Genomic DNA, 25,976 nt, shown 5'->3' on the forward strand with positions numbered 1-25,976 from the left:
ATGAGCTCTAACTTGAAAACTACTGGGTGAAACAGAGCAGTAATTGCCAATAGAAAACTGGGGGGAGTACTTCTGAAAGGATCCGTGCAGTAATTGAAATCACCCCAGGGGAGATTCGATGGTTTACAGCACTCAAACTTGGCATCTTAAAAACTGGCACATTCCCAGGCCTCCCAGGTTAGGTGCAAGTCCAATTACAGACGCTTGGTGGGTGTTTGGCTTATACCAACCCAGAAACCCCAGAAGAGAATTGAGGTGGACCAGGAACCAACAAGGTGGAAAGGAGTTACCTTAAATCGGGTTGGACCTTTTACGGCAAAAAACGGCTAAAAGTAGACCCTGCAAAAAGCCAAGTCTGCCCACACGTTTCTCAACAGAACTGGGCTCACCTCACTGAGACGTGAGCTTGCGAACAACCATGGACTGCTGGAGTGCAAGAAGGATAGACATCACCTAATTCCCCATTTTACAGATGAGAAAATTGAGTCCCAGGGGGCTAAGTGATCCACAGATCTAATCAGTGTCACCGCCTCTTTAGCCCTAGGCTCTGTGCTGTATCAAGAAAGAGCCCATCATTGCTCTAGTAATCACAGTCATGTAAGGCCATGATGCATTTTATGAAAGTAACTCACATTTTATGAAAGTAACTGTAGTCAGCGACATGAACGCTAATTGTCCCGATGTATTGGAGCTGCCTTCGGTCTTAAATCCAATTTTCAGTTGCTATTGGGCCTCACTGAATTCCCCAGTGTTGCAAGGGAACTCAGAGGAAAAATGAGACCTTCCCAGCAGGACTGCACGCTCCATGTGTGCGACCCACCCCTGCCTCCCCACGTGGGAGGAAGAAGCTCTCCTATAGCCCATGTGCTGGGGACCTGTACCTCTGGAGACCCCCAAACAAAACCAAGGAGAGACCCAGCCCTGCCGCGCACACCTGCTGTCAAAGAAAAGAGAAAGAAAAACATTCCTGGTTCTAAAATGTTATTCACCAAAGCAGGCCTATCTGGTTTTAGAAAGAAGTGAGCATCGCCTCAGTTAAACTGCTTCATGTGCTCCTCGTTTGAACTGTGTTGGTTGGAAGGATCCTGAGTCTCGTCCTGACCCACATGCAGAAACTCTAGGCCACACTTCCCTAACCCACCAGGAGGTGAGGGTGAACTCAGGGTGGGTTGGTGGTTCTGGTGCTTCACCTGGCTGGAAACATGGGTATTTTCATAGCCTGTGCCCTAGTGCTGGGTCCTGCCTCTGCTCACGTCTTTTTTTTAAAAAAATATTTATTTGTTTGTTTTATTATTTATTTATTTATTGTGGCTGTGCCTGGTCTTAGTTGTGGCATGCGGGATCTAGTTCCCCGCCCGGGGGTCGAACCCGGGCCCCCTGCACTGGGAGCGCGGAGTCTTACCCACGAGACCACGAGGGAAGTCCCGCTGCTCACATCCTTCCTTCCACCTTCTTAACTAGATCTGAGCATTCTGCCTGTGCTCTTCTCAGCCTGTCAAGGTTTTTATTGCTCCTTCATCCTGGTCCACGTCCCTTGTGCCACACACGTACTGATGACTTAATTCACTTGGTTCTCCAGCCCCAAGTATCATTTACGTCCAGGCTGAGCAACGACACTGATGGTGGTGAAACTGCTAGAGATTCCACGTGGTGAGGAATGCCAGGGACTTGACAGATGCTCTCGACGAGAGAAAGGCTGGCGTAACCTACTCACCTTTGTGCCTTCCTCCTTTGCCTGTTAGCTTCCCTGGCCGGTGTTGCCCCTATTCATCCAGAGCATCGATAGGAAGTGCAACGTTCCATGTCCACAGTGGGATCACACTCACCCTACTTGACACGGTTTGAGGACGGGACACATGGTACCAATTTTGAAGAAATGCATTGCAAGGACTCAAACATCTCCATGCCACCTGCAATCTGCAGCCTAAGTAATTTACTCTGAAGTGATCCTCTGCATGGATACGGCTCCACAAGCCAGTTGGGGACCAGACCATTTCTCTTTATATCCCTTTTCCTGGTGAATTACATCTGATAATGTATGAAATCAGTGCTCAATCCTGCATCTTAAGGTGCGCAGAGAAAGGGCATGAAATGATAACTTAAAATGACCCTAATATTACTGGAGGCACACTGATACAGTTGTTGTTTTTTTTTTAACATCTTTATTGGAGTATAATTGCTTTACAGTGGTGTGTTACTTTCTGCTGTATGACAAAGTGAATCAGCTCTATGTATACATATATCCCCATATCCCCTCCCTCTTGTGTCTTCCTCCCACCCTCCCTACCCCACCCCTCTAGGTGGTCACAAAGCACTGAGCTGATCTCCCTGTGCTATGCGGCTGCTTCCCACTAGCTATTTTACATTTGGTAGTGTATATGTGTCCATGCCACTCTCTCACTTTGTCCCAGCTTCCCGTTCCTCCTCCCCATGTCCTCAAGTCCATTCTCTATGTCTGCGTCTTTATTCCTGTCCTGCCCCTAGGTTCATCAGAACCATTTTTTTTTTTAAGATTCCATATATATGTGTTAGCATATGGTATTTGTTTTTCTCTTTCTGACTTAACTTCACTCTGTATTACAGACTCTAGGTCCATCCACCTCACTACAAATAACTCAATTTCGTTTCTTTTTATGGCTGAGTGAGATTCCATTGTATATATGTACCACATCTTCTTTATCCATTCGTCTGTCAATGGACACCTAGGTTGCTTCCATGACCTGGCTATTGTAAATAGTGCTGCGGTGAATATTGGGGTGCATGTGTCTTTTTTAATTATGGTTTTCTCAGTGTATATGCCCAGTAGTGGGACTGCTGGGTCATATGGTAGTTCTATTTTTAGCTTTTTAAGGAACCTCCATAGTGCCTGTATCAATTTAAATTCCCACCAACAGTGCAAGAGGGTTCCCTTTTCTCCACACCCTCTCCAGCATTTATTGTTTGTAGATTTTTTGATGATGGCCATTCTGACCGGTGTGAGGTGATACCTCATTGTAGTTTTAATTTGCATTTCTCTAACGATTAGTGATGTTGAGCATCCTTTCATGTGTTTGTTGGCAATCTGTATATCTTCTTTGGAGAAATGTCTATTTAGGTCTTCTGCCCATTTTTGGATTGGGTTGTTTGGTTTTTTTTGATATTGAGCTGCATGAGCTGCTTGTATATTTTGGAGATTAATCTTTTGTCAGTTGCTTCATTTGCAAATATTTTCTCCCATTCTGAGGGTTGTCTTTTCGTCTTGTTTATGGTTTCCTTTGCTGTGCAAAAGCTTTTAAGTTTCATTAGGTCCCATTTGTTTATTTTTGTTTTTATTTCCATTTCTCTAGGAGGTGGGTCAAAAAGGAACTTACTGTGATTTACGTCATAGAGTGTTCTGCCTATGTTTTCCTCTAAGAGTTTTATAGTGTCTGGCCTTACATTTAGGTCTTTAATCCATTTTGAGTTTATTTTTGTGTATGGTGTTAAGGAGTGTTCTAATTTCATTCTTTTATATGTAGCTGTCCAGTTTTCCCAGCACCACTTATTGAAGATGCTGAATTTTCTCCATTGTATATTCTTGCCTCCTTTATCAAAGATAAGGTGACCATATGTGCATGGGTTTATCTCTGGGCTTTCTATCCTGTTCCATTGATCTATATTTCTGTTTTTGTGCTAGTACCATACTGTCTTGATTACTGTAGCTTTGTAGTATAGTCTGAGGTCAGGGAGCCTGATTCCTCCAGCTCCGTTTTTCTTTTTCAGTATTGCTTTGGCTATTTGGAGTCTTTTCTGTTTCCATACAAATTGCGAAATTTTTTGTTCTAGTTCTGTGAAAAATGCCATTGGTAGTTTGACAGGGATTGCATTGAATCTGTAGATTGCTTTGGGTAGTATAGTCATTTTCACAATGTTGATTCTTCCAATCCAAGAACATGGTATATCTCTCCATCTGTTTGTATCATCTTTAATTTCTTTCATCAGTGTCTTACAGTTTTCTGCATACAGGTCTTTTGTCTCCTTAGGTAGGTTTATTCCTAGGTATTTTATTCTTTTTGTTGCAGTGGTAAATGGGAGTGTTTCCTTAATTTCTCTTTCAGATTTTTCATCATTCGTGTATAGGAATGCAAGAGCTTTCTGTGCATTAATTTTGTATCCTGTTACTTTACCAAATTCATTGATTAGCTCTAGTAGTTTTCTGGTAGCATCTTTAGGATTCTCTATGTATAGTATCATGTCATCTGCAAACAGTGACAGTTTTACTTCTTCTTTTCCAATTTGTATTCCTTTTATTTCTTTTTCTTCTCTGATGGCTGTGGCTAAAACTTCCAAAACTATGTTGAATAATAGTGGTGAGAGTGGGCAACCTTGTCTTGTTCCTGATCTTAGTGGAAATGGTTTCACTTTTTCACCATTGAGAATGATGTTGGCTGTGGGTTTGTCATATATGGCCTTTATTATGTTGAGGTAGGTTCCCTCTATGCCTACTTTCTGGAGAGTTTTTTAATTATAAATGGGTGTTGAATTTTGTTAAAAGCTTTTTCTGCATCTATTGAGATGATCATATGGTTTTTATCCTTCAATTTGTTAATATGCTGTATCACATTGATTAATTTGCGTATACTGAAAAATCCTTGCATTCCTGGGATAAACCCCACTTGATCTTGGTGTATGATCCTTTTAATCTGCTGTTGGATTCTGTTTGCTAGTATTTTGTGGAGGATTTTTGCATCTGTGTTCATCACTGATATTGGCCTGTAGCTTTCTTTTTTTGTGACATCTTTGGTTTTGGTATCAGGGTGATGGTGGCTTCGTAGAATGAGTTTGGGAGTGTTCCTCCCTCTGCTATATTTTGGAAGAGTTGGAGAAGGATAGGTGTTAGCGCTTCTCTAAATGTTTGATAGAATTCGCCTGTGAACCCATCTGGCCCGGGGCTTTTGTTAGTTGGAAGATTTTTTTTTTTTTTTTTTTTTTTTTTTAAATTTTTATTTATTTATTTATTTTTAATTTATGGCTATGTTGGGTCTTCGTTTCTGTGCGAGGGCTTTCACTAGTTGTGGCAAGTGGGGGTCACTCTTCATCGCTGTGCGCGGGCCTCTCACTATCGCGGCCTCTCTTGTTGCGGAGCACAGGCTCCAGACACGCAGGCTCAGCAATTGTGGCTCACGGGCCCAGCCGCTCCGCGGCATGTGGGATCCTCCCAGACCAGGGCTCGAACCCGTGTTCCCTGCATTAGCAGGCAGATTCTCAACCACTGCGCCACCAGGGAAGCCCTAGTTGGAAGATTTTTAATCACAGTTTCAATTTCAGTGCTTGTGATTGGTCCGTTCATATTTTCTATTTCTTCCTGGTTCAGTCTTGGAAGGTTGTGCATTTCTAAGAATCTGTCCATTTCTTCCAGGTTGTCCATTTTATTGGCATAGAGTTGCTTGTAGTAATCTCTCATGATTGTTTGCATTTCTGCAGTGTCAGTTGTTACTTCTTCTTTTTCATTTCTAATTCTGTTGATTTGAGTCTTCTCCCTTTTTTTCTTGATGAGTCTGGCTAATGGTTTATCAACTTTGTTTATCTTCTCAAGGAAACAGCTATTAGTTTTACTGATCTTTGCTATTGTTTCCTCATTTGTTTTTCATTTATTTCTGATCTGATCTTTATGATTCTTTCCTTCTGCTAATTTTTGGGGTTTTTTTGTTCTTTTTTCTCTAAATGCGTTAGGTGTAAGGTTAGGTTGTTTATTTGAGATGTTTCTTGAGGTAAGATTGTATTGCTAAAAACTTCCCTCTTAGAACTGCTTTTGCTGCATCCCATAGGTTTTGGGTCATTGTATTTTCATTGTCATTTGTTTCTAGGTATTTTTTGATTTCCTCTTTGATTTCTTCAGTGATCTCTTGGTTATTTAGTAGCATATTGTTTAGCCTCCATGTGTTTGTATTTTTTACAGTTTTTTCTTGTAATTGATATCTAGCCTCATAGCATTGTGGTCGGAAAAGATACTTGATACGATTTCAGTTTTCTTAAATTTACCAACGCTTGATTTGTGACGCAAGGTATGATCCATCCTGGAGAATGTTCCATGGGCACTTGAGAAGAAAGTGTATTCTATTGTTTTTGGATGGAATGTCCTCTAAATATCAATTAAGTCCATCTTGTTTAATGTATCATTTAAAGCTTGTGTTTCCTTATTTATTTTCATTTTGGTTGATCTGTTCATTGTTGAAAGTGGGGTGTTAAAGTCCCCTATATGATTGTGTTACTGTCGATTTCCCCTTTTATGGCTGTTAGCATTTACCTTATTGTATTGAGGGGCTCTTATGTTGGGTGCATAAATATTTACAATTGCCATATCTTATTCTGGGATTGATCCCTTGATCATTATGTAGTGTCCTTCTTTGTCTCTTGTGATAAGCTTTACTTTAAAGTCTATTTTGTCTGATATGAGAATTGTTATTCCAGCTTTCTTTTGATTTCCATTTGCATGGCATATATTTTCCCATCCCCTCACTTTTAGTCTGTATGTGTCCCTAGGTCTGAAGTGGGTCTCTTGTAGACAGCATATATATGGGTCTTTTTTTTTGTATCCATTCAGCCAGCCTGTGTCTTTTGGTTGGAGTGTTTAATCCATTTACATTTAAGGTAATTGTGAATGTGTATGTTCCTATTACCATTTTCTTAATTGTTTTGGGTTTGTTTTTATAAGTCTTTTCTTTCTCTTGTGTTTCCTGCCTAGAGAAGTTCCTCTAGCATTTGTTGTAAAGCTGGTTTGGTGGTGCTGAATTCTCTTAGCTTTTGTCTGTAAAGGTTCTAATTTCTCTGTTGAATCTGAATGAGATCCTTGCTGGGTAGAGTAATCTTGGTTGTAGGTTTTTCCCTTTCATCCCTTTGAATATGTCCTGCCACTACCTTCTGGCTTGCAGAGTTTTTGCTGAAAGATCAGCTGTTAATCTTATGGGGATTCCCTTGTATATTATTTGTTGCTTTTCCCTTAATTTTTGATAGCTTGATTAATATGTGTCTTGGCGTGTTTCTCCTTGTGTTTATCTTATATGGGACTCTCTGTGCTTCCTGGACTTGATCATTTCCTTTCCCTTATTAAGGAAGTTTTTTGAACTATAATCTCTTCAAATATTTTCTCAGCCCCTTTCTTTTTCTCTTCTTCTTCTGGGACCCCTATAATTCGAATGTTGGTGCATTTAATGTTGTCCCAGAAGTCTCTGAGACTGTCCTCAATTCTTTTCATTCTTTTTTCTTTATTCTGCTCTGTGGTAGTCATTTCCACTCTCTTATCTTCCAGGTCACTTATCTGTTCTTCTTCCTCAGTTATTCTGCTATTGATTCTTTCTAGAGAATTTTTAATTTCATTTATTGTGTTGTTCATCATTGTTTGTTTGCTCTTTAGTTCTTCTAGGTCCTTGTTAAACATTTCTTGTATTTTCTCCATTCTGTTTCCAAGATTTTGGATCATGTTTACTATCATTACTCTGAATTCTTTTTCAGGTAGACTGCCTATTTCCTCTTCATTTGTTTGGCCTGGTAGGTTTTTACCTTGCTCCTTCTTCTTCTGTGTGTTTCTCTGTCTTCTCATTTTGCTTAACTTACTGTGTTTGGGGTCTCCTTTTTGCAGGCTGCAGATTCATAGTTCCCGTTGTTTTTGGTGTCTGCCCCAGGTTGGTAAGGTTGGTTAGGTTGGTTCAGTGGGTTTTGTAGGCTTCCTTTTGGAGGGGTGTGATGCCTGTGTTCTGGTGGATGAGGCTGGATATTGTCTTTATGGTGGGCAGGACCGTGCCTGGTGGTGTGTTTTGGGCTGTCTGTGAACTTAGTATGATTTTAGGCAGCATCTCTGCTGATGGGTGGGGTTGTGTTCCTGTCTTGCTAGTTGTTTGGAATGGGGTGTCCAGCACTAGAGTTTGCTGGTTGTTGAGTGGAGCTGGGTCTTAGTGTTGAGATGGAGGTCTCTGGGAGAGCTTTCGCCCTTTGATATTACGTGGGGCCAGGAGGTCTCTGGTGGGCCAATGTCCCGAACTCGGCTCTCCCACCTCAGAAGCTCAGGCCTGACACCCGGCTGGAGCACCAAAACCCTGTCAGCCACACGGCTGCAGCATCCATCTGCCATTATTGTTGCTTTCTTTCTCTCTCAACAACTGAGCCCGATAACATATACCCTCTTTCTCCTGAACCGGGAGAAGCTGAAGGAAAGCTGGTGGGAGCAAGAGGAGCCACAGTCCTAGTTGAGGCTTTACTCCATTGAAGTCACAACAGCGCGAGCCCCCATTTTCCTGCGCCCTGCACCAACTTTCCCAGTATGCAAGCTGCTGCCTCACTTCCGCCTTCTGATACACCCTTAAGAATGAGAATTTCAGAATTTTGGAACTACAAAGGGTAGTAGTGGTCATGCACTCATAAGCCAGTTACAGTGCCCTAGGAGAGAGAAAATCTGGTGCCATGGACAATTCTGAGGTTTCTTGTAAATGTCTCTTCCCCCTAAGCTCTAAGTCCACTAAGGAAACAACATAGTTTTGGTCTGTATTTTGTGCATGTGTTAGAGATCACCAAAATTTACTAATAGATAATTTACAGGAAGACAGGCAACAATACTTTTCCATGTTCCCTCTTCTGATTTACCTAATTAATATCTGAAGTCACCTCCCAGTGTTTCATTATAACATAGGAAACAGTTCTACTTTTATAAGTTAAAAAAAAAAGCTAAGCTAAAGGAGTTGAAATAAGGGCCGATGTTCTGTTCAAATTGTTGGTTTAATAAAAAGAAATGGAATGAGAGAATAGCTGCTGAGTTTTTGCTGAGTTTCTTTGCCACTTGGCTATTGCAGGCTTCAATGTCTTATCTATAAAACTAGTCTGTCGGCATACAGATGGCCAAAAGGCACATGAAAAGATGCTCAACATCACTAATTATTAGAGAAATGCAAATCAGAACTACAATGAGGTATCACCTCACACTGGTCAGAATGGCAATCATCAAAAAGTCTACAAAAAATAAATGCTGGAAAGGGTGTGGAGAAAAGAGAACCCTTTTACACTGTTAGTGGGAATGTAAATTGGTACAGCCACTATGGAGAACAGTATGGAGGTTCCTTAAAAAACTAAAAATAGAGCTACTGTATGATCCAGCAATCCCACTCCTGGGCATATATTTGGAGAAAACCATAATTCCAAAAGATACATGCACCCCAATGTTCACTGAAGCACTGTGTATTTACAATAGCCAGGACATGGAAGCAACCTAAATGTCCATCGAGAGATGAATGGATAAAGAAGATATGGTACATATATACAATGAAATATTACTCACCCATAAAAAAGAACGAAATAATGCCATTTGCAGCAACATGGATGGACCTGGAGATTGTCATACTCAGTGAAATAAGTCAGACACAGAAAGACAAATATCATATGATATCGCTTATATGTGGAATCTTAAAAAATGGTACAAATGAACTTATTTACAAAACAGAAATAGAGTCACAGATGTAAAAAAACAATCTTATGGTTACCAGGGTGGAAAGGGGGGAGGGATAAATTGGGAGACTAGGGTTGACATATACATACTACTATATATAAAATAGATAACTAATAAGGACCTATTGTATAGCACAGGGAACTCTACTCAATACTCTGTAATGGTCTATATGGGAAAAGAATCTAAAAAAAGAGTGGATATATGTACGTATAACTGATTCACTTTGCTGTACAGCAGAAACTAATGTTGTAAATCACCTATACTCCAATAAAAATTAAAAGAAAAAACCAACCCCCCCCACCCCCCGCCATGGTCTACCTGTAGAAACAAGCAGGAGAGGTCACTCACAAAGACCTAATAATGATATTTGAAGGTTTTTTTGCAGAAGTGGTGGAAAAGTACAAATAAAACATTAAATTGAATGGGGTATGCTTATTAGGGTGTCTAGAAGCAGAAAACAGCTTTATAAGGTATAATTACAAAATCTACTGGCTTTCTGTTTGCATTCGCTTCCAAAGAGTCTGACAACAGTCTTAAAACTGTCTCAGAGAAGATGATCACTGATATCCTTATCCGTTCCAAAATCTGAAATTCTCATCACCAAAACTTTTGCAGTCTGCTCCTGGTAACATTATGTTCATTTGAAAAATACCATTTCATACCCTTTCTCTGAGCACTTGCAGTGGAAGGATTATGCATGTCATATACGTTCACCATCTGTAATTAACTCAGGGGAAAGGACCTAGAGATTTAAAGGAAGGCAAACTTCGTGACTTTGCTCCCAAGCCTGCATTCTGCTCTCCTCGCCTGCTGCCTTTAGGACTTCTATGTGGCACGGAGGCTGCCCGATCTCGATCTAAACTGGGTGCAGATGCAGAGGCCTTCCGTCACCCCTGGTGGCTCCCTAAGCTTATCTAGGTTTTTCACTGCCTAGTTGAGAAGCTGTTACACTAGCGACAGTAGAAATACAGAACAACAGTAGTGCCCCAGAGCATTTCTTCGGATTTCCAGGGCTGAGGATTTAGATGGCTGCTGCCAGAAAAGGGTGGATGAGTCAAAGGTAACACATCATTGGGAGAGTCATCCAGGTCTTGGAAGAAGAGGTCTTTCTGAGAACACATTGATTAGGGAGTCGGGTGACATACTCAGGTCTGTAAATGGCAACGGGGCATTTCATCTGCAAGTGGAAACAGGTAAAGCCAAGCTTTCCTGAGACTCAATACTCTGTATAGACGAGAAACTTGAACTCTACAGGCAAGCTGAAGAGAAAAGACTTTCCTGTGGAAACCCTAGGATGGTTTGGAAGAAGCTTGGCCACGAAATAAAATGTTGTAAAATACCCAGACTTTGTTATTTCTAATATTTATATTTGGCAGCTCATTTTGACAAGCTCACAAGAAGCTTAGATTATCCATTGGATAATAAATGAGAAAAGTAGGTCTTAATTTCTAGAGTTCCTAATGACTTAACACCAATTTATAGTAAGAATTTTTCATTCATTTTGCATAAGATTTATTAAACACCCTATGTTCTCTGAAGCTCTGTTGGTATTGTCAACAGCTCCAAGCTGGAACACTCTATAACTCCACTGTAGATCAGTGCTCTCCAATAGAAATATAATGCAAGCCACGTATGTCATTTAAAATTTTTATAGTCATCACATTTAAAAAGAGTAAAAAGAAACATGGGGCATTAATTTTAATAATATATTTTATTTGACCCTAAATATCAAAATTATCATGTAATTGATATAAATTATATCAACATGTAATTGATATAAAAATATTCTTCCTTTTTTTTTCTTTTTTTTACTAAGTCTCCAAAATCCAGTGTTTATACACTTGCAGCAAGTGACAACTGCTGGATTTTTATTGGTTAAAGTAAAATGTAGTCTTACCCAAAAAATAAAGCTGCGTTTAATGGAAAAAATATCTTATACTGCTACAGTTTTAAAGTTTACATTTAAATGAGTTAAAATGAAGTAAAACTACTAGTTCAGTTCTTCAGTCACTCCACCCACATCTGGGGTCCTCACTATCCATGGTAATGTGGTGAGTGGCTACCATATTGAACTGCACAGCTCGAGAACTTTTGTATAATCTCACACAATGGTGTGTTGAGCCAAATTACCCAAGTCCCCTGTTTATTAGATTCATTCATCAAGAAGGTGGTCCCAAGGCGGATGATGGGGTGTATTTAGGACTAAAACTTTACTTTAAGAACATGGGTTTTTGACTACATATTTCAACTGCTTTAAGAAAGAGTCACCTTGAGTAACTTGAGTACTTAAAATGTAGGGAGAAAAATTCAATTACATGCCAACTAATTAACAAAATGTTTTTTTTTTTTAATGTATCAAGAACCTATGGCTATTTAAAGAAATAGTATAAAATTTTAACAATCCACTTAATATAACTATCTGCAATTTTAGGAAGGGGGGGGTCCATGAATTGTAAGTGGTTTAGATGTTCTTAAAGCGATGCTAAGTAGGGAACATTTAATCTTACCTTCATCATGTTGTAAATCTTGTTGTTCTTTATTATGGTGGAAAGACCATAAATAAGTCTTTAATATGCCTACATTTTATCGTTGACATTTATGATATGTTTTTGTATATTTTGACAAAATACCAAGGTAGAAGGAAAAAGCTCTGTCGTATTTGCAATGGTAATTAATGTTGATGTCTGTATTTATGTATCACAAAATCTTGTGTAAACATACTTCAGTGGGTCACAAGAATGTTTTATATAAATATACCAAGACACCCTACCTAGAGTTCCATTTAGAACAAAATAATAACATGAAGTGGACCAGCTGAACATACCTTTTAACAACATTCAAATAGCCCGTATAAGAAAAGAAGTCCTGTGATAAGTTTGAACTCCAGACAATTGTTTCATGTAAGAGATCCATTTTAACATTCTGAAGTTTTTCTAACAACTCAAAAAGTCAATTGGACTCATAGTTTATGTGTGAGTTCTTAATTAAGGATTTTACTGAAATATTTTATAATAACTGTCTTTGGAGTTACACCAGACAATAATATCCTCTTCTAGATGTAAATTATTCGGCTTTAGTCACATGACACACAAATGCCAAAGTTTATGAATAGGCAAAAAAAGTGTTCAAATAACTGAATGATTTTTTTTTTTCTTCTGGGCTGTAATGATTCAGCATTTAGTCATATCCCCTTTACATCATGCAACCTTTCCCTTGCCTCTGAACACGACAAGTGTCACCTGGCACGGAGAGTTCATTTGTTACAAACACAGACACTGTGCCAGTAGCAGGTGGGGATTACTATTTTCTTCAATATGGAAAGTTTATCTAGGGTTCAAGAAATGGTTGCATTATGACCATGTTGAAAAGGAAGCACAGATAGACTACTCATGGCACACAAGGGCCTAGTAAAACAAGCACATATTTTTGTCTTATTACCAAAGAAGGAACCGAGATGCTTTCCCCAGTGGCGGAGTGTGGATTGGAGCTCTGATAATCCTCCAACCACCGAGTCCAACCGATTCTACCACCAGAAAGCAACTCCCTTCTGCTGCGTCCTTTTCAAGATAAGGATGACAGGATTTTTGAGAACACGCTCTAAGAAACATCTGCCAGCTCCAAGCACAGCCCTCTCAAATCAAGCCTGTAGGGCACAGCTAACTTCCTACTGGCAACATCTCCTTCAGTCAGTCAGGCACTGGGAGACCTAAAAAGGTTTCCCATAACCTTTACATAAATGGTGCAGTAAATCATCTACATCAGATAACAAGACTTTTTAAAAGATGCAGGAACAAGGGTGGTAGGGACGGGGGAAGCATGTATCTGATCATTTTGTGGATCTTTTGAGATGAGTGGAGAACAGCAGGCTGGCACCTGTGGCCAGGACAGAAAGACGCAATCCTGCTGATGGAATTGACTGTCACATATGTTTCTGTTATGGAGCGTGTGCTCAGAGAAAACAAAGGACCCAGATTTATCTCCCTTAGAGTTACAAGCCTTTGAACCTCCTTGGATGAACATTCTGTATTAAAAACCCAAAGCCTCTGTTTTCTAGGTTGAACATAAATCCAAACTCCAGCAGACATCTCGTAAGAGAAACAGAGGCAAGCTAAGTGAAGAAAGATGTGGCAGTATTTGCTTTAAATGCCACCAAAGTTTACTGAAATATTTTGACTGTGTGAATCCATGGATGTTTCCAATTGGACTTCCTGGACTTTGCTGGAGAAGGTAAGACATTTTGGGAGGGTTACTATTACTGAGACCTGAGACTTAACTCGTTTTAGGTACTAAAGCTAGAGCTTTTTATACATAATTTTAATAATCTTCTTAACAATACTTTCAGGTCAATGTGGTTAACAGCCTCAGCAAAGTACATAGAGTGATTTCCAGAGGGTTTCCACTTAGAGCAGGGTGGATCCAGGGTGAAGGCCAGGAGAAGCTGTTTTGAAATCTGTGGATTTTCTTCGATGCTGCCTGCCTGTGTTAGAGGTTCCCAATCCTAGCTCCACTGCAGAATCATCACTTGTAGAGCTTTCAAAGCACGGTGGCAGGGCTCCACCCGACTCACTCAATGCTGATGTTTCGGATGGGGTCTGAGCATGTATAAACCCTAAGAGTCACATGGATGGTGATTCTTTGCATACTCAGGGTTGAAAATCACTAATCAAGGGATGAATTTAAATTACGAAAAGTAGATTCGGCTAGAAAGAGTAAATATCAGTTACCTTTTTAAGACCTAGGCTGAAGAGAAATTACGAGAGTATCGACTTTTACACCGTCCGAAGCAATGCTTCTCAAACATGACAGGGTACCTGCTGCCCTGATGATTTTGATAAAAGGCAGATTCTGACTCAGCAGGTCTGGAGTGAGGCCTGTTTCTGAATTTCTAACAGTTTCTTAGGTACTGCTGATACTGCTGGTCTGCAAAACACATTTTGGGTAACAAGGACCTGGGGACCAGAATCCAAGTCGAGGTTGCAAGTTTCTATGGCGTGACCAAGAGATGACGTTTACATGTTAACATTGCTTCCCGGAGCCCTGACTGTGGTCACTGTCACTGTTAAAGGCAGAGTTTTGGTGACCGTGCCTGTTCATCCCCCGTCATCTGTTCTCCCCTCTGCTCTGCATGGCCTTGCCAGGTTGCTGAGGAGGCCAGCAGTTGTGCTGTGACAGATATGTGGGTGTCAGTCATGTTTAATAGCCTCAATTTAAAACCTATTTCATTCAAATGAAGCTCAGAGTGTACTTCTCTCTTCCCCCAGGTATTACTGGTCTTTGTTTAGAAAGGAAAGATGACTGGCCCTGTAGCGGGTCTGTGGCAACTGTCCCTAAGGAAGAGAGTTGCCCTCGCCACCTCACTCACCAGGCTGTCTTTAAAATTACAATCGGTATGACTTCATTCTGATGATCATTACTATCTGGACCTCTTTCAGACAAAAGAGCCTAATTAAAAAAACGGTGTTAGTCCTGAATTTTGTGGGGGAGGGGTAGAAATTCACACTGAAGGCTTAAAAATTTGATCAAATAACACTAAGGAATTTCCAGACTGAAATAAGAAAATAGTGATCTGAAGTGGGAAACTTTTCTCAAGCCACTGTAATAAGCATGTAAACCTACCACAAGCAAAACAGTGATTTAAAAAATAATTTCAATAAAATTATTTGTACCTATATATTTTAAGATACTCACTGCTATGCTGCCTTCAGGGAGTTTGGCTGGCTGATCTTTATAAGGCATCTTCTTAACTTCAAAGGACACCAGGGATGCAAGAGAATAGGGATCATTTTTCCTCTGAAATTAAAAATATTTAGTTAAGTATAGTCCATGTAAAGCTTTTAAATGTTATATTGGCAGCCAACCAGTTGTTTTTCATGTTGTCCGCTTCCAAAGCAAAATTTCCTGCTTCCTTCTCTCTTCCTTTTCTCTCTTTACTTTTTCCCCATCCATCTATCCATTCATGATCCATTCATCATCTCCCCGTCCATCTTCCATCCATCATCCACCCATCATCCACCCATCCATGACCCATTCACTATCCATCCAACCAACCATTCATCTTCTTCTTATTTCTAAAGATAATTCATCTTATGAACAAAAGGCTTGGCATAATAAGATTAAAATAAAAACAGAAAAGCAGAGTTCCTAAAAGGAGTAAGCACAAGTGCCATTAGTGAAGAACATAACAGGGAGACATCGTGGGTTACAAATTCTTGTTATCTGAGAGAAGGAAATATTTTAGGAGAGAGACTGCTGCTAAGTTACAAAGAAATTAATCACATTTCATCGTATACAGAAGACCCAGAACAGATCTCTCAGTCATGGCACTATTAGGATTTGGGGTTGGTTAAGGAACTGGTCTGGGCACTGTAGGATGTCTAACAGCATCCATGGCATCTACCCGCTAGATGCCAGTAGCACCCCTCACCCAGTTGTAACAGTTGAAAATGTCTCTAATTACTGCCAATGTGCCCTGGGGAGCAAAATCCCCCTGGTTAAGAACCACCAACCTAGAGGCATACAGTGTTCTTGACAGAACTTTTCAGCAAGTTCTTTTTGTTTAATCGGTTCTCATATTAACTGTTGATTAAGGTCAAGGGAAAGTATTTAAGAGTAACTCAAGGAAAACCATTCTGAGAACTTAAGCTCCCGTGGTTCTCCTCCATTTAGCCTGAGACAGTGATGAGAGCTACCCAGGGGTGGGCTGTAGCTGGCTCATAAGGGCGCTGGAGAGCAGAACGTTAAAATTTCAAGAATTTTGAGTACCTGTTGTTAAATAGAGCCATTATTAAAACAAGTTATATATACATAAACGTTAGTAAATTATATTTTTAAAAGGTAATAAACACTCTAAACTCAGTACTTAGTAATAATTTTATTGCATTTTACTATTATCTATGCTCTTGATATTATTTAAATCTATTGTATCTGTAGGGGAAATACTGTATGATGGTGTGCTGCTCTGCATCTCTTCCCAACTCCATGTTCAGTGATGTCATGTTGGCAGCTTGAAATTGACCATGGCGGGAACAGTTACACCATGGGAATCAGCAAATGTTATAGTTCAGAGTTTTTTTCCCTCCAGAAAGCGGTTTATTAAACATTTACTAGCACTTCCCCATCTATAATCCAATGTTGAGTTTCTTGAGCCCAATCCAACAGGTTGCATTGTAATAATTTAAATATTTTTACAAATTTTTTTTTCCCCTGTGGTTCAATTTTTTCTCCTTTCAATAAACCCCATTTCTTCTGCGTGATGAGGACAGGCTAGAGTATGCAAAACTTTTATATATACTTAAAGTCACTATTTCTTTGGCTTTTTTGTTTTTTCTGTCCTGACATTACAGGGTAAGCAACTTTGTTCATTTGGAAAAATTCATTTTTGGTCGTTATTCTTCCTATGTTCTCTTGTCTCCTGGCATTTCCATTTTAACTGAAAGCTGGACTTTTGTTTGTGTGAGAAGTGTTTTTTAAAATGTGGAAATCTTTGCTCATAAAATCTTGTGTGTACTTGGTGATTTAAATCTACTTTCCTTAATATCATGGCTGATAGACTCAGAGGAAACATGACAAAGTCTGGTAATGATATTCTGTGCATAAGGGTTATAAAACATATTCAAATGTGTGTCCAGGCTCCCAAACCTTCAAAGAACAAGTTTTCTTTAGTCTCCAAGTTCAATAAAAAAACACTGATAGAAAATAATTCCCTTGCTCTTGAAGTCATATCTTTGGGAAACAAATCATGAGAGAACTCTATCTCTGAATCAACTCTAGATGTAAAGTTTTTGTCCTACATGATATTCTGCATTTATGAACATGGAAATTTCTTAATGAATAACAAATGAACTTAATTACAAAGCAGAAATAGAGTCACAGATGTAGAAAACAAACTATGGTTACCAGGGAGTAAAGGAGTGGGGGAAGGATAAATTGGGAGATTGGGATTGACATATACACACTACTATATATAAAATAGGTAACTAATAAGGACCTACTGTATAGCACAGGGAACTCTACTCAATATTCTGTAATGACATATATGGGAAAAGAATCTTAAAGAGTGAATATATGTATATGTATAACTGATTCACTTTGCTGTATACCCAAAACTAACACAACATTGTAAATCAGCTATACTCCAATAAAAATTAAAAAAAGAGAGAGAGATGGGATTTGAAGTCTAGAATGTGGAGAAACATGTTTCTCTGAGGGGATTTTCTCTCACCTTCCCTTAATCCCTCTAGTCTTGGCCATTTTGACTCTTCCTCACATTTTCCATTCATCACCCATCTTTACCGTCATTTCCCTTGGTTCACAAAACACTGTGCTTTGCTGAACCTCAGAAACACCTGGGATCAGGTTCACAGATCGTGATGCAGTAAGTCTGGGATGAAACTATAGTTGCCCTATATTGTTTGGAATTTCCACATTGTTGTTTAGCTTTTTATCTTTCTTGATTACTTTCTTCCCCGACAAGATTACCCAAAACTGGAAGGCGTAGAGCATGGAATATAATAAGGCTTATACCTTCCATAGCACCTGGAACAGTATGCCCGGAAGGGCTTCATCAATCCTGCTTGACTGACAGCATGAATGGATGGTGAATGAACACATCAGATGGCTGGGTTATCCGATAACCCTCCTCTCCCGTATCCACCCATTTGATAGCACCTTATAAAAGGTTTAATTCTGTCAATTATTGAATTGGACCTCCTACCCCATCAATGAGATTAGGAAGTTCAGGAAGTTGTAAGAGAAGGTAGTGACATAAAATGAGGGCTGCCGATCATGATAAGGGGCTATGGACACACTCTCACCTCTGTTACCTAATTCAGCAATGCAAATGGACACAGTCTGGGACCTGAACAAATCTGGTGGTAGGCAAATAGACTGTAAATAATACAACTCATAGATTGATCTGTTCTTTATTTTAAATTATTCTCCAAAAGCAATGTTTCTTCTACCCTTTTCAGTAGAAAAATGCATTTTTTTTTCATTTTTCTAAGATGCTCTGAAGCTCCACGGAATGGGAAATATGAGCTATTAGGCTCTGATCTAGGTCAGCATCAAAGATACACGAGTAGTGTGTCTGTAAGTCAAAAACCTGGTACAGGTAAGCGTTTAATTCATGAAAAACAATCATGAGCACAGTCCTTTTATTGATTCCGTGTTCAAAGTTGAATGCTTTCAGCAGTGCTCTTTACGTAACTATGATATTATTCTTACGTTAAAAAATCATCTCTTCTTCTGCGTGGCAATCGACTGCTGTAATAGCCATCACTGCCATATTGTAGGCAATTTAGGATTAAAAAAGCAGCTGGAGTTAATATCCCTTGACAATATCTTGAACCCTCCACATGCCCCAGCTAGCTATTAATCCTCAGAAAATGCCCTATCCCTCTGTCACTGCCACATCATTTAAACTGTGGTTTGCAGCCCACCACCTGCCTCTCTTATGTACTAGTGCACAAAGATTGGCTTATGGTCATGGTACTCATAAAAATTACAGAGCTGGGAACAAATGAAGTGGAGAGTGAGGCTTTTAAGTTGGTTAAAGACCTAGTGAGCGTGGCTGGGACCATGAAGAGCTCCCCCGCTGCTTAATTCCTTCTCAAGAATTATTTTTAAACCACACATCCATTTTATAAAGCCTATGTTTAAATACTCAATACCTCCCAGAAACAAAGCCTTGTGGGACAACAAAACTTAAACAATTACTGGTCAAACTTTAAGCTGTTAAAGAGGTTGCTCTTTCAAGCAACAATCACAGCACAGATCATCGTTTAGAATTAAAGACCAGTATGCATGTTTACCATGTGGGCAAAACCAAACATAACGCCGCAAATCATGTCAGCCAAGAATCATAAACTTTCTCTCCCGGATTAGGAAGGCAGAAAATGTTTGCCTCCTGCTGGGTTGTGTGACAAAACTATTAAAGACTTCCAGGATGTAGTATATTCTTTGAGCGGCAGGCCGGCGGCAGTGTGCAGTAATGCTCTCCTCTTTGGCCATCAGCTTCTGAGACTGGTATAAGCAGAAACAGTGGAAGTACAGAAGTTTGGGCTATGGCTGTGGGTAAACATGAAGTGACGTGTGCCAGTCTCTCCTGAATCTTTCGAAGTGTCTCTTTGCTCTGGTAGAACCTCAGAATGTCCCTGCAGGTTGTTCTGGTCTGACTCTACTTGTGTTAAATAGTTATTGTTTAGAAAATCCTAATGGGAAGCAGCCGCATAGCACAGGAAGATCAGCTCGGTGCTTTGTGACCACCTAGATGGGTGGGATAGGGAGGGTGGGAGGGAAATGCAAGAGGGAGGGGATATATGTATACATATAGCTGATTCACTTTGTTATACAGCAGAAACTAACACAACATTGTAAAGCAATTATACTCCAATAAAGATGTTAAAAAAAAGAAAATCCCTCAATTGCTATTGACTTCTTCCATATCCAATGGGTCTTCAACAGGTAGATGAAGATGCAATTTTCTTTTCTGTCTTTTCTTTTTTTACTTCTACATGGTGAAAGTGCTTTATTTTTTAAACTTTTTAAAAGATTTATTTTATTGAAGTATAGTTGATTTACAATGTTGTGTTAATTTCTGCAAATTGATTGCAGAGCAAAGTAATTCAGTTACACATATATATACATTCTTTTTCATATTCTTTTCCATTACAGTTTATTACAGGATATTGGATATAGTTCCCTGTGCTATACAGTAGGACCTTGTTTTTATCCATTCTATATATGATAGCTTGCATCTGCTAACCCCAAACTCCCAATCCATCCCTCCTCCACCCCCCTTCCCCCTTGGTAACCACAACTCTGTTCTCTATGTCTATGGTTCTGTTTCTGTTTCATAGATAGGTTCATTTGTGTCATATTTCAGATTCCACATATAAATGATATCATATGGTATTTGTCTTTCTTATAGGTGCAATTTTCACTCCCTAGGTCTTCTATTGGAACAGTATGTTATGCACAGAACGGACATATGTCATCTAAAATAGTCATTTCCCCTGTGACTGTAATGTCATAATGATTTTAGTCCTGCTTCATTGAAAAGCTGTGCTTCCTCATTTCAGTAGGATGTGATGCCCAAAGTAATAGGAGGCGTGGATGTTTATCATTTAGACTGTGTGGGCTTGGGAATTCATTAAAACTCATCTCCCCCAACTCTTAGAGAAAAAGTAACAGCCAAAAAGTGGAATGGCAATGAGCAAATTGATGGCATGCAAGTGGTACCTGAAGCAGTGCCTGGCCCATAGTTGGCAGTTGGTACTTCATAAATATTTATTGAGTGAATGAATAAATCATGGTTTAACAACAACAGCAAAAAGAAATTGTGCACTGCCCTTCTCCTTAGGTCAGTTGTTCAAAGCCAGGAATGATTTTGCCCCCAGGGGACACTGGCGATGTCTGAAGACATTTTTGGTTGTCACAGCTGAGGTGAGAGTTGTTACTGGCATCTAGTGGGCAGGGGCCAGGAATGCTGCTAAGCGTCCTATCATGCACAGGACCACCCCACAACAAAGAATTCTCTGAACCGGAATATTAATAGGGCTGAGGTTGAAGAATCCTGCCTTAGGTTAAAAAAAAAAAAGGAATGCTTCACAAAAACCTTTTAAAAAATACCTTTAATTTTCCTCCTGTTTATTTTAGAAACAAAATTATATAAGATTTGTGAGACTACCGCAGGTATTCTGACTCATAGAAAACGTGAGAATCTAGAGCTACAAAATTCTGTATTATTAGCTAGACTCAGAAGGATTTTATCATTGGATTTTCTATGGTACAATGAGCCAAATGAGTTTTCTGGTAGTTAAAATATGGGCAAGAATGCATAGACTTGAGGAGTTTTAATTTAGCTTTTTTCCCCCAAATCCTCCCCAAACAAGGTCACAACACAGCATTCTCATTTAAATAAATAGCAATTTCCACATGGAAAAATTCATCTGCTTAGTATAAAGGAGATTTTAAACCTTTAAAATACACACAATCAATATAATCATCCTGAGAAGTACGGGATGCCACAGTCCAGACAAGCCAAAGGAGTGAGGAATCTACAAATCAACGTGCCTGGAACTTTACTGAGAAGCTGTTCTGGCTGAAGCCCAGGCTGTGGTATCACCAGACAAGAAGAACTTTCTAGGACACTATCTCTTCCCCTGCTAAACTATTTATATTTGAATTTTTCTGGGCATATGGCTTGAATTATGTTCTTGTACTCACCATCATTTCATTAACTACTATTTACCGAGGAACTACTAGATAGTGTTGAGTCAAACAGATTTGTTCAAATCTCAGTTACTGTCTCACGGTCTTAGGGACTGAGGATATTTAAATTGTGTTCACCTAACATAACACACACACACACACACACACACACACAATGGAATATCATTCAGCCATAAAAAAGAAAGAAATCTTGCTTTTTGCAACACCATGGATGGACCTTGAGAGCATTATGCTAAGTGAGATAAGTCAAACAGAGAAAGAAAAATAGGGTATGAACCCACTTATGCGTGGGATCTAAAAAAAGCCATATTCATAGAAATAGAGAACTGATGGTTACCAGGGGTTGTGTGTGGGGGAAATGGATACATGATGTTAAAGGAACAAACTTGCAACTAGTACTGGAGACCTAACGTACAACATAGTGATTATAGTCAACAATACTATAGTATAAACTTCAAAGTTGTTAAGAGCCCAGATCTTAAAAGTTCTCAACACACACACACACACAAAGGTAATTATGTGAGGGGATAGAGGTATTAACTAACCTTATTGTGATAATCATGTCACAATATATAGTATCAAATTGTCATGTTGTACACCTTAAGCTTACATATGGTCATATGTCAGTAAGATCTCAATAAACCTGGAAAAATATAAACTTCACCTGATGGGAAAGATGACAAGCTGATCTAGGCTCCATTCCTTCCAGAGAGTTCTTCAAAATTTTTTTAAAATTAAAAAATTAAATTTAAAAAAATTTGAAAATTAATCTAAAAATATAAAACATTTTAATGGAAAAAATAGAAAATTTAAAAAGTTAAAACATCTCAAAATCCTTTTCAAAAAAGCTTCCCTCTGAGCTTTTGAGAAGAGGTTTCCTGTGAGTGGCACGTCAGAGCTGCACTGTTTCTCTTACCTGGAGAAATGTCTTGGCCCATAACCGTGACCTGACTTTTAGGACAGCGCTTTCTCCTCCTCCTAGTTGTCCCACTGCACAGGAGATTTGTAAGCACTCGATATTTGTACAATTCTGCAAAAAACAACAGCAGTGGTGACGAACCAGTGTCTTTAAACTGTGGTAGAGAATCAACACCAAAGTCAGTTTATTTACATTTGTTTCCTCAGAAGTCATCCCTTAATCCATAAACTTTAAATAAAGAACAAGTACACTGAAATGATCAAGAAAAAACACAGTTTGGTAGGAAAGATGCATCAACATTAGTGGTAATGTAGAGCTAAAACGGAGCATAAAATACAACATAAAATTTAAGCTCTGTTCTAAGGACTTTACTTCCCACAGCAGTGACTGAATTGCTGTTTCATATTCTCAGAACTAGGGAAGATATTTCTTATAGACAATCACAACACCTGACCCTGGACTAAGTAAATCCTGAAAAAGCTTCGGAGGAAGGTCCATGAGTCCATTATCTCAGAGAACCAATGATATTAAGCCATTGACAGGTATTTGTTCCATAACATTATTCTATCTTAAGTTACTTCCTGGTTATAAGGCAGAATCTCCTGCAAGTTCCATCCATTAAGCTGTATTTATTTACTTATTTATTTATAATTTTTATTGGAATATAGTTGGTTTACAATGTTGTGTTAGTTTCAGGTGTACAGCAAAGTGAATCAGCTATATACATACATATATCCACTCTGTTTTAGATTCTTTTCCCATATAGGTCACCGCAGAGTATTGAGTAGAGTTCCCTGTGCTATACAGTAGGTTCTTATTAGTTATCTATTTTATATATAGTAGTGTGTATATGTCAGTCCCAATCTCCCAGTTTATCCCTCGCCCACCTCTTTCCCCCCTAGTAACCATAAGTTTGTTTTCTACATCTGTGACTCTAGTTCTCTTTTGTAAATAAGTTCATTTGTACCATTTTTTTAGATTCCATGTACATTAAGCTGTTTTTAAACTAGTCTGTAGGGTTGCCTAACTTATAATGGGTAACTTTTAATATATGAAATGCATATTCCTAGAAAGTGTTCATTATGATGACATTCTATCGAATTGTATTTTTCTGATTGGATCCCAATATGTAAATCAGTGGACACCTCACAATTCATTTTCTGTGTGCCCATGGATAGGATGATACTTCTCGAATTGTACCCCCTCACTGATCTGAATTTATCTTGTGGATTGTGCTTTATTCATTTTCCACCTCTCAAGCACTGATGCTCAAATAAGCATCAGTTTATTGGATATTATGTGAAGTAGTGGACTGAGGCATCTCACTTTGATGACATTGATAAACCACAGAGTAACCTGAGGAATGTACTATTGATACAATTAAAAACTGTTTTTGGACTTCCCTGGTGGTCCAGTGGTTAAGACTCTGCCCTTCCACTGCAAGGGGCACAGGTTTGATCCCTGGTCAGGGAAGTTTCCGCATGCGGTGCAGCCAAAAAATAAAACATAAAACATAATTCTCAACTTAAAAAAATGGTTTTAAAAAAAAGAAAAACCTTTTCTGAGAACCTCAGAATTCTCCAAAAACAAAGCAGTTAGGATTGTGTATCTGATAAAGTCCAGTAAGGCCAGATTTCTCTAAGATGTTTCCAAATACACGTGGGCTGGGCTGTTCTGGTTCCACTAGCTGGGCACGAGAGGTTTGGGGCCTTGTGCCTTGAGCAGGAGCAGGAATCTCAAAGTTCTGCAGTTCGTGCCCCTTGTGAGGACTCTCATGTTTACCTGTGCTCCGTTACTGACATGCTGTGTATATCACCAATCCCACCCTCTGGAGGCAAAAGAGGGGAGTCAGAAGGAGGTAATTCTTGTAAACTCCCTGGGATGGTGGTCCCTGTTAGCTAGCTCTGTTGGAGGATTTTTGGAGAAGGTGATGCTCAGAATGAATCTTGGAGGGCGAGGAAGAGTTACTTAGCAGTATGAGGTGATGAGGGCATGGTTCTCCTCTGTAAGACCAGGGCATGTTCAGAAGAGAGGAGAAAAGGGTATTTGGGGGGTGGGGTGGGCAGGTGGAAATGAGATAGGAATGAGGGAAAGTCTAGGTGGTAAAGAATCTTCCTATTTGCTAAGAAGTTTCAATTTGACTCAGAAGGTCCCAGGAAGCCCACGAAGCATTTTAAGCCAGGGATCTAATCATGTTTGTATTTTAGGGGACGGGTGGTAGGTGAGGAAGAATGGAGGGAGAAGAGTGGGAGGCAAGGAGGTTGATAAAGGCCAAGTGAGAAATGGCCAGAGTCCAGGTGAGAAATGTGGGGCCCTGAACTGATGCAGTGGGACTGGAGAGAGGAAGATGAATTCTAGAGAAGTTTAGGCAGTAGAATAGATCCTTGGTGACTGTTGGACTATATCCAATCAAAGGTTGGGACGAAGGAGAGAGAGGGATGGGGGAGCTCTTTTGCTTGGGAGATTGAGTGAATGGGTACTGGCTTTCCTGAGATTGGGAATGCTAGAGAAGAGGCACATTTCGGGGGGATCATGGAGACAGTTTTGCACATGTTGGGGCTGGGGTCGATCAGACATCCAGATGGACGTATACAGTCTAGAGTGTAGTCAGGAGGGGCTAAGATGGCAGAAGGCGCACCTAGGCATGACTGGAGTTAGGGTCACCCAAGAAATTTCTCTAAAAGAGCAAAATCAATGGGAGAGAAGAGGGAGGGGGCTGAGGATGGAATCCTGAGGCACAGGAGCATTTAGGGATGGGCCGAAGAGAAGTCGGTGAAAAGTTCCAAGAAGGGGCAGGCCAGAAGGCAGGAAGAGAACCAGAAGAGAATGTTTTGGGGATGGCAAAAGATGAGATGATTTCAAGAAGTGGTCAAGAGTATCATATGCTGAGGAGGGTCAGAAAGATAAGGTTTCTGCATGCTGAGTAGTGAAAGGGGGGAAAAGAAAGCTTGGAGAGGAGGAGATGGGATGAAAAGTACAAAAGCAGTGGGGACCCAAGATGAGAAAGGCAAGGATATTCCTAGGCGGACGAGAAATTATAGTTCCATGTTAACAGATACAGATTTTTTCTATGCAAATTGGAAATTATGATCCCAACACAGGATGCTGGCATTTTGCACTTTCAAATTCCTAATCAGAAATGGGATTCAGTAAGTTGTTTTTAACTAAACAAAAACTGTAGGAGGTCTTATTTAGCTTTTGATTTTAAAATAAACTTTGCATAATCACTCTCTATCCAGAACTGTTTGACTTGAGGACATGGGGAGGTGGATGATTTGCAATTTTTGAACCAATAAGAGAGAAAGGGAATAAAACATGAGTTATCAAAATCAGATATGGAAATAAAGGATCGCCTTGCTCTCATCTGTAAATAAT

At 39.6% G+C, this 25,976-nt stretch overlaps 2 protein-coding genes and 1 long non-coding RNA gene across 7 annotated transcripts in view; 2 read left to right on the plus strand and 1 right to left on the minus strand.

Moving 5' to 3' along the window:
- LOC309656462 overlaps positions 1-25,976 on the plus strand; it is a 1,106,578-nt gene that overhangs the window by 203,211 nt on the left and 877,391 nt on the right. The gene's annotated exons all lie outside the window — the stretch shown is intronic.
- Positions 1-25,976, plus strand: part of LOC309656435 (uncharacterized protein) — a 199,890-nt gene that overhangs the window by 120,112 nt on the left and 53,802 nt on the right. For 2 of the 4 annotated variants that reach the window (XR_014261332.1, XM_082452967.1), the window contains one exon: positions 13,506-15,132. Coding sequence is in view for 3 of the 4 variants with exons in the window: in XM_082452967.1 (XP_082309093.1) it covers positions 13,506-13,510 (5 nt within the window). In the remaining variant the exon portion in view is untranslated. Of the gene's footprint in view, positions 1-13,505; positions 15,133-25,976 lie in introns of those variants that run through there. The other 2 variants (XM_082452966.1, XM_082452968.1) reach the window with 2 other exon arrangements.
- The window catches only part of ITGA8 (integrin subunit alpha 8), a 182,947-nt gene that overhangs the window by 4,666 nt on the left and 152,305 nt on the right, over positions 1-25,976 (minus strand). Inside the window, exons 27-29 of one of the 2 annotated variants that reach the window (XM_082452761.1) lie at positions 22,599-22,712; positions 15,140-15,241; positions 8,086-9,330 (exon numbers count right to left, since the gene is read on the minus strand). In XM_082452761.1, coding sequence (XP_082308887.1) covers positions 9,280-9,330; positions 15,140-15,241; positions 22,599-22,712 — 267 coding nt within the window. In that variant the 3' untranslated portion in view covers positions 8,086-9,279. Of the gene's footprint in view, positions 1-8,085; positions 9,331-15,139; positions 15,242-22,598; positions 22,713-25,976 lie in introns of those variants that run through there. The other variant, XM_082452760.1, reaches the window with a different exon arrangement.

The sequence above is a fragment of the Balaenoptera physalus genome, assembly GCF_965194825.1.
Source record: "Balaenoptera physalus genome assembly, chromosome: 2".
NCBI lineage: Eukaryota > Metazoa > Chordata > Mammalia > Artiodactyla > Balaenopteridae > Balaenoptera > Balaenoptera physalus.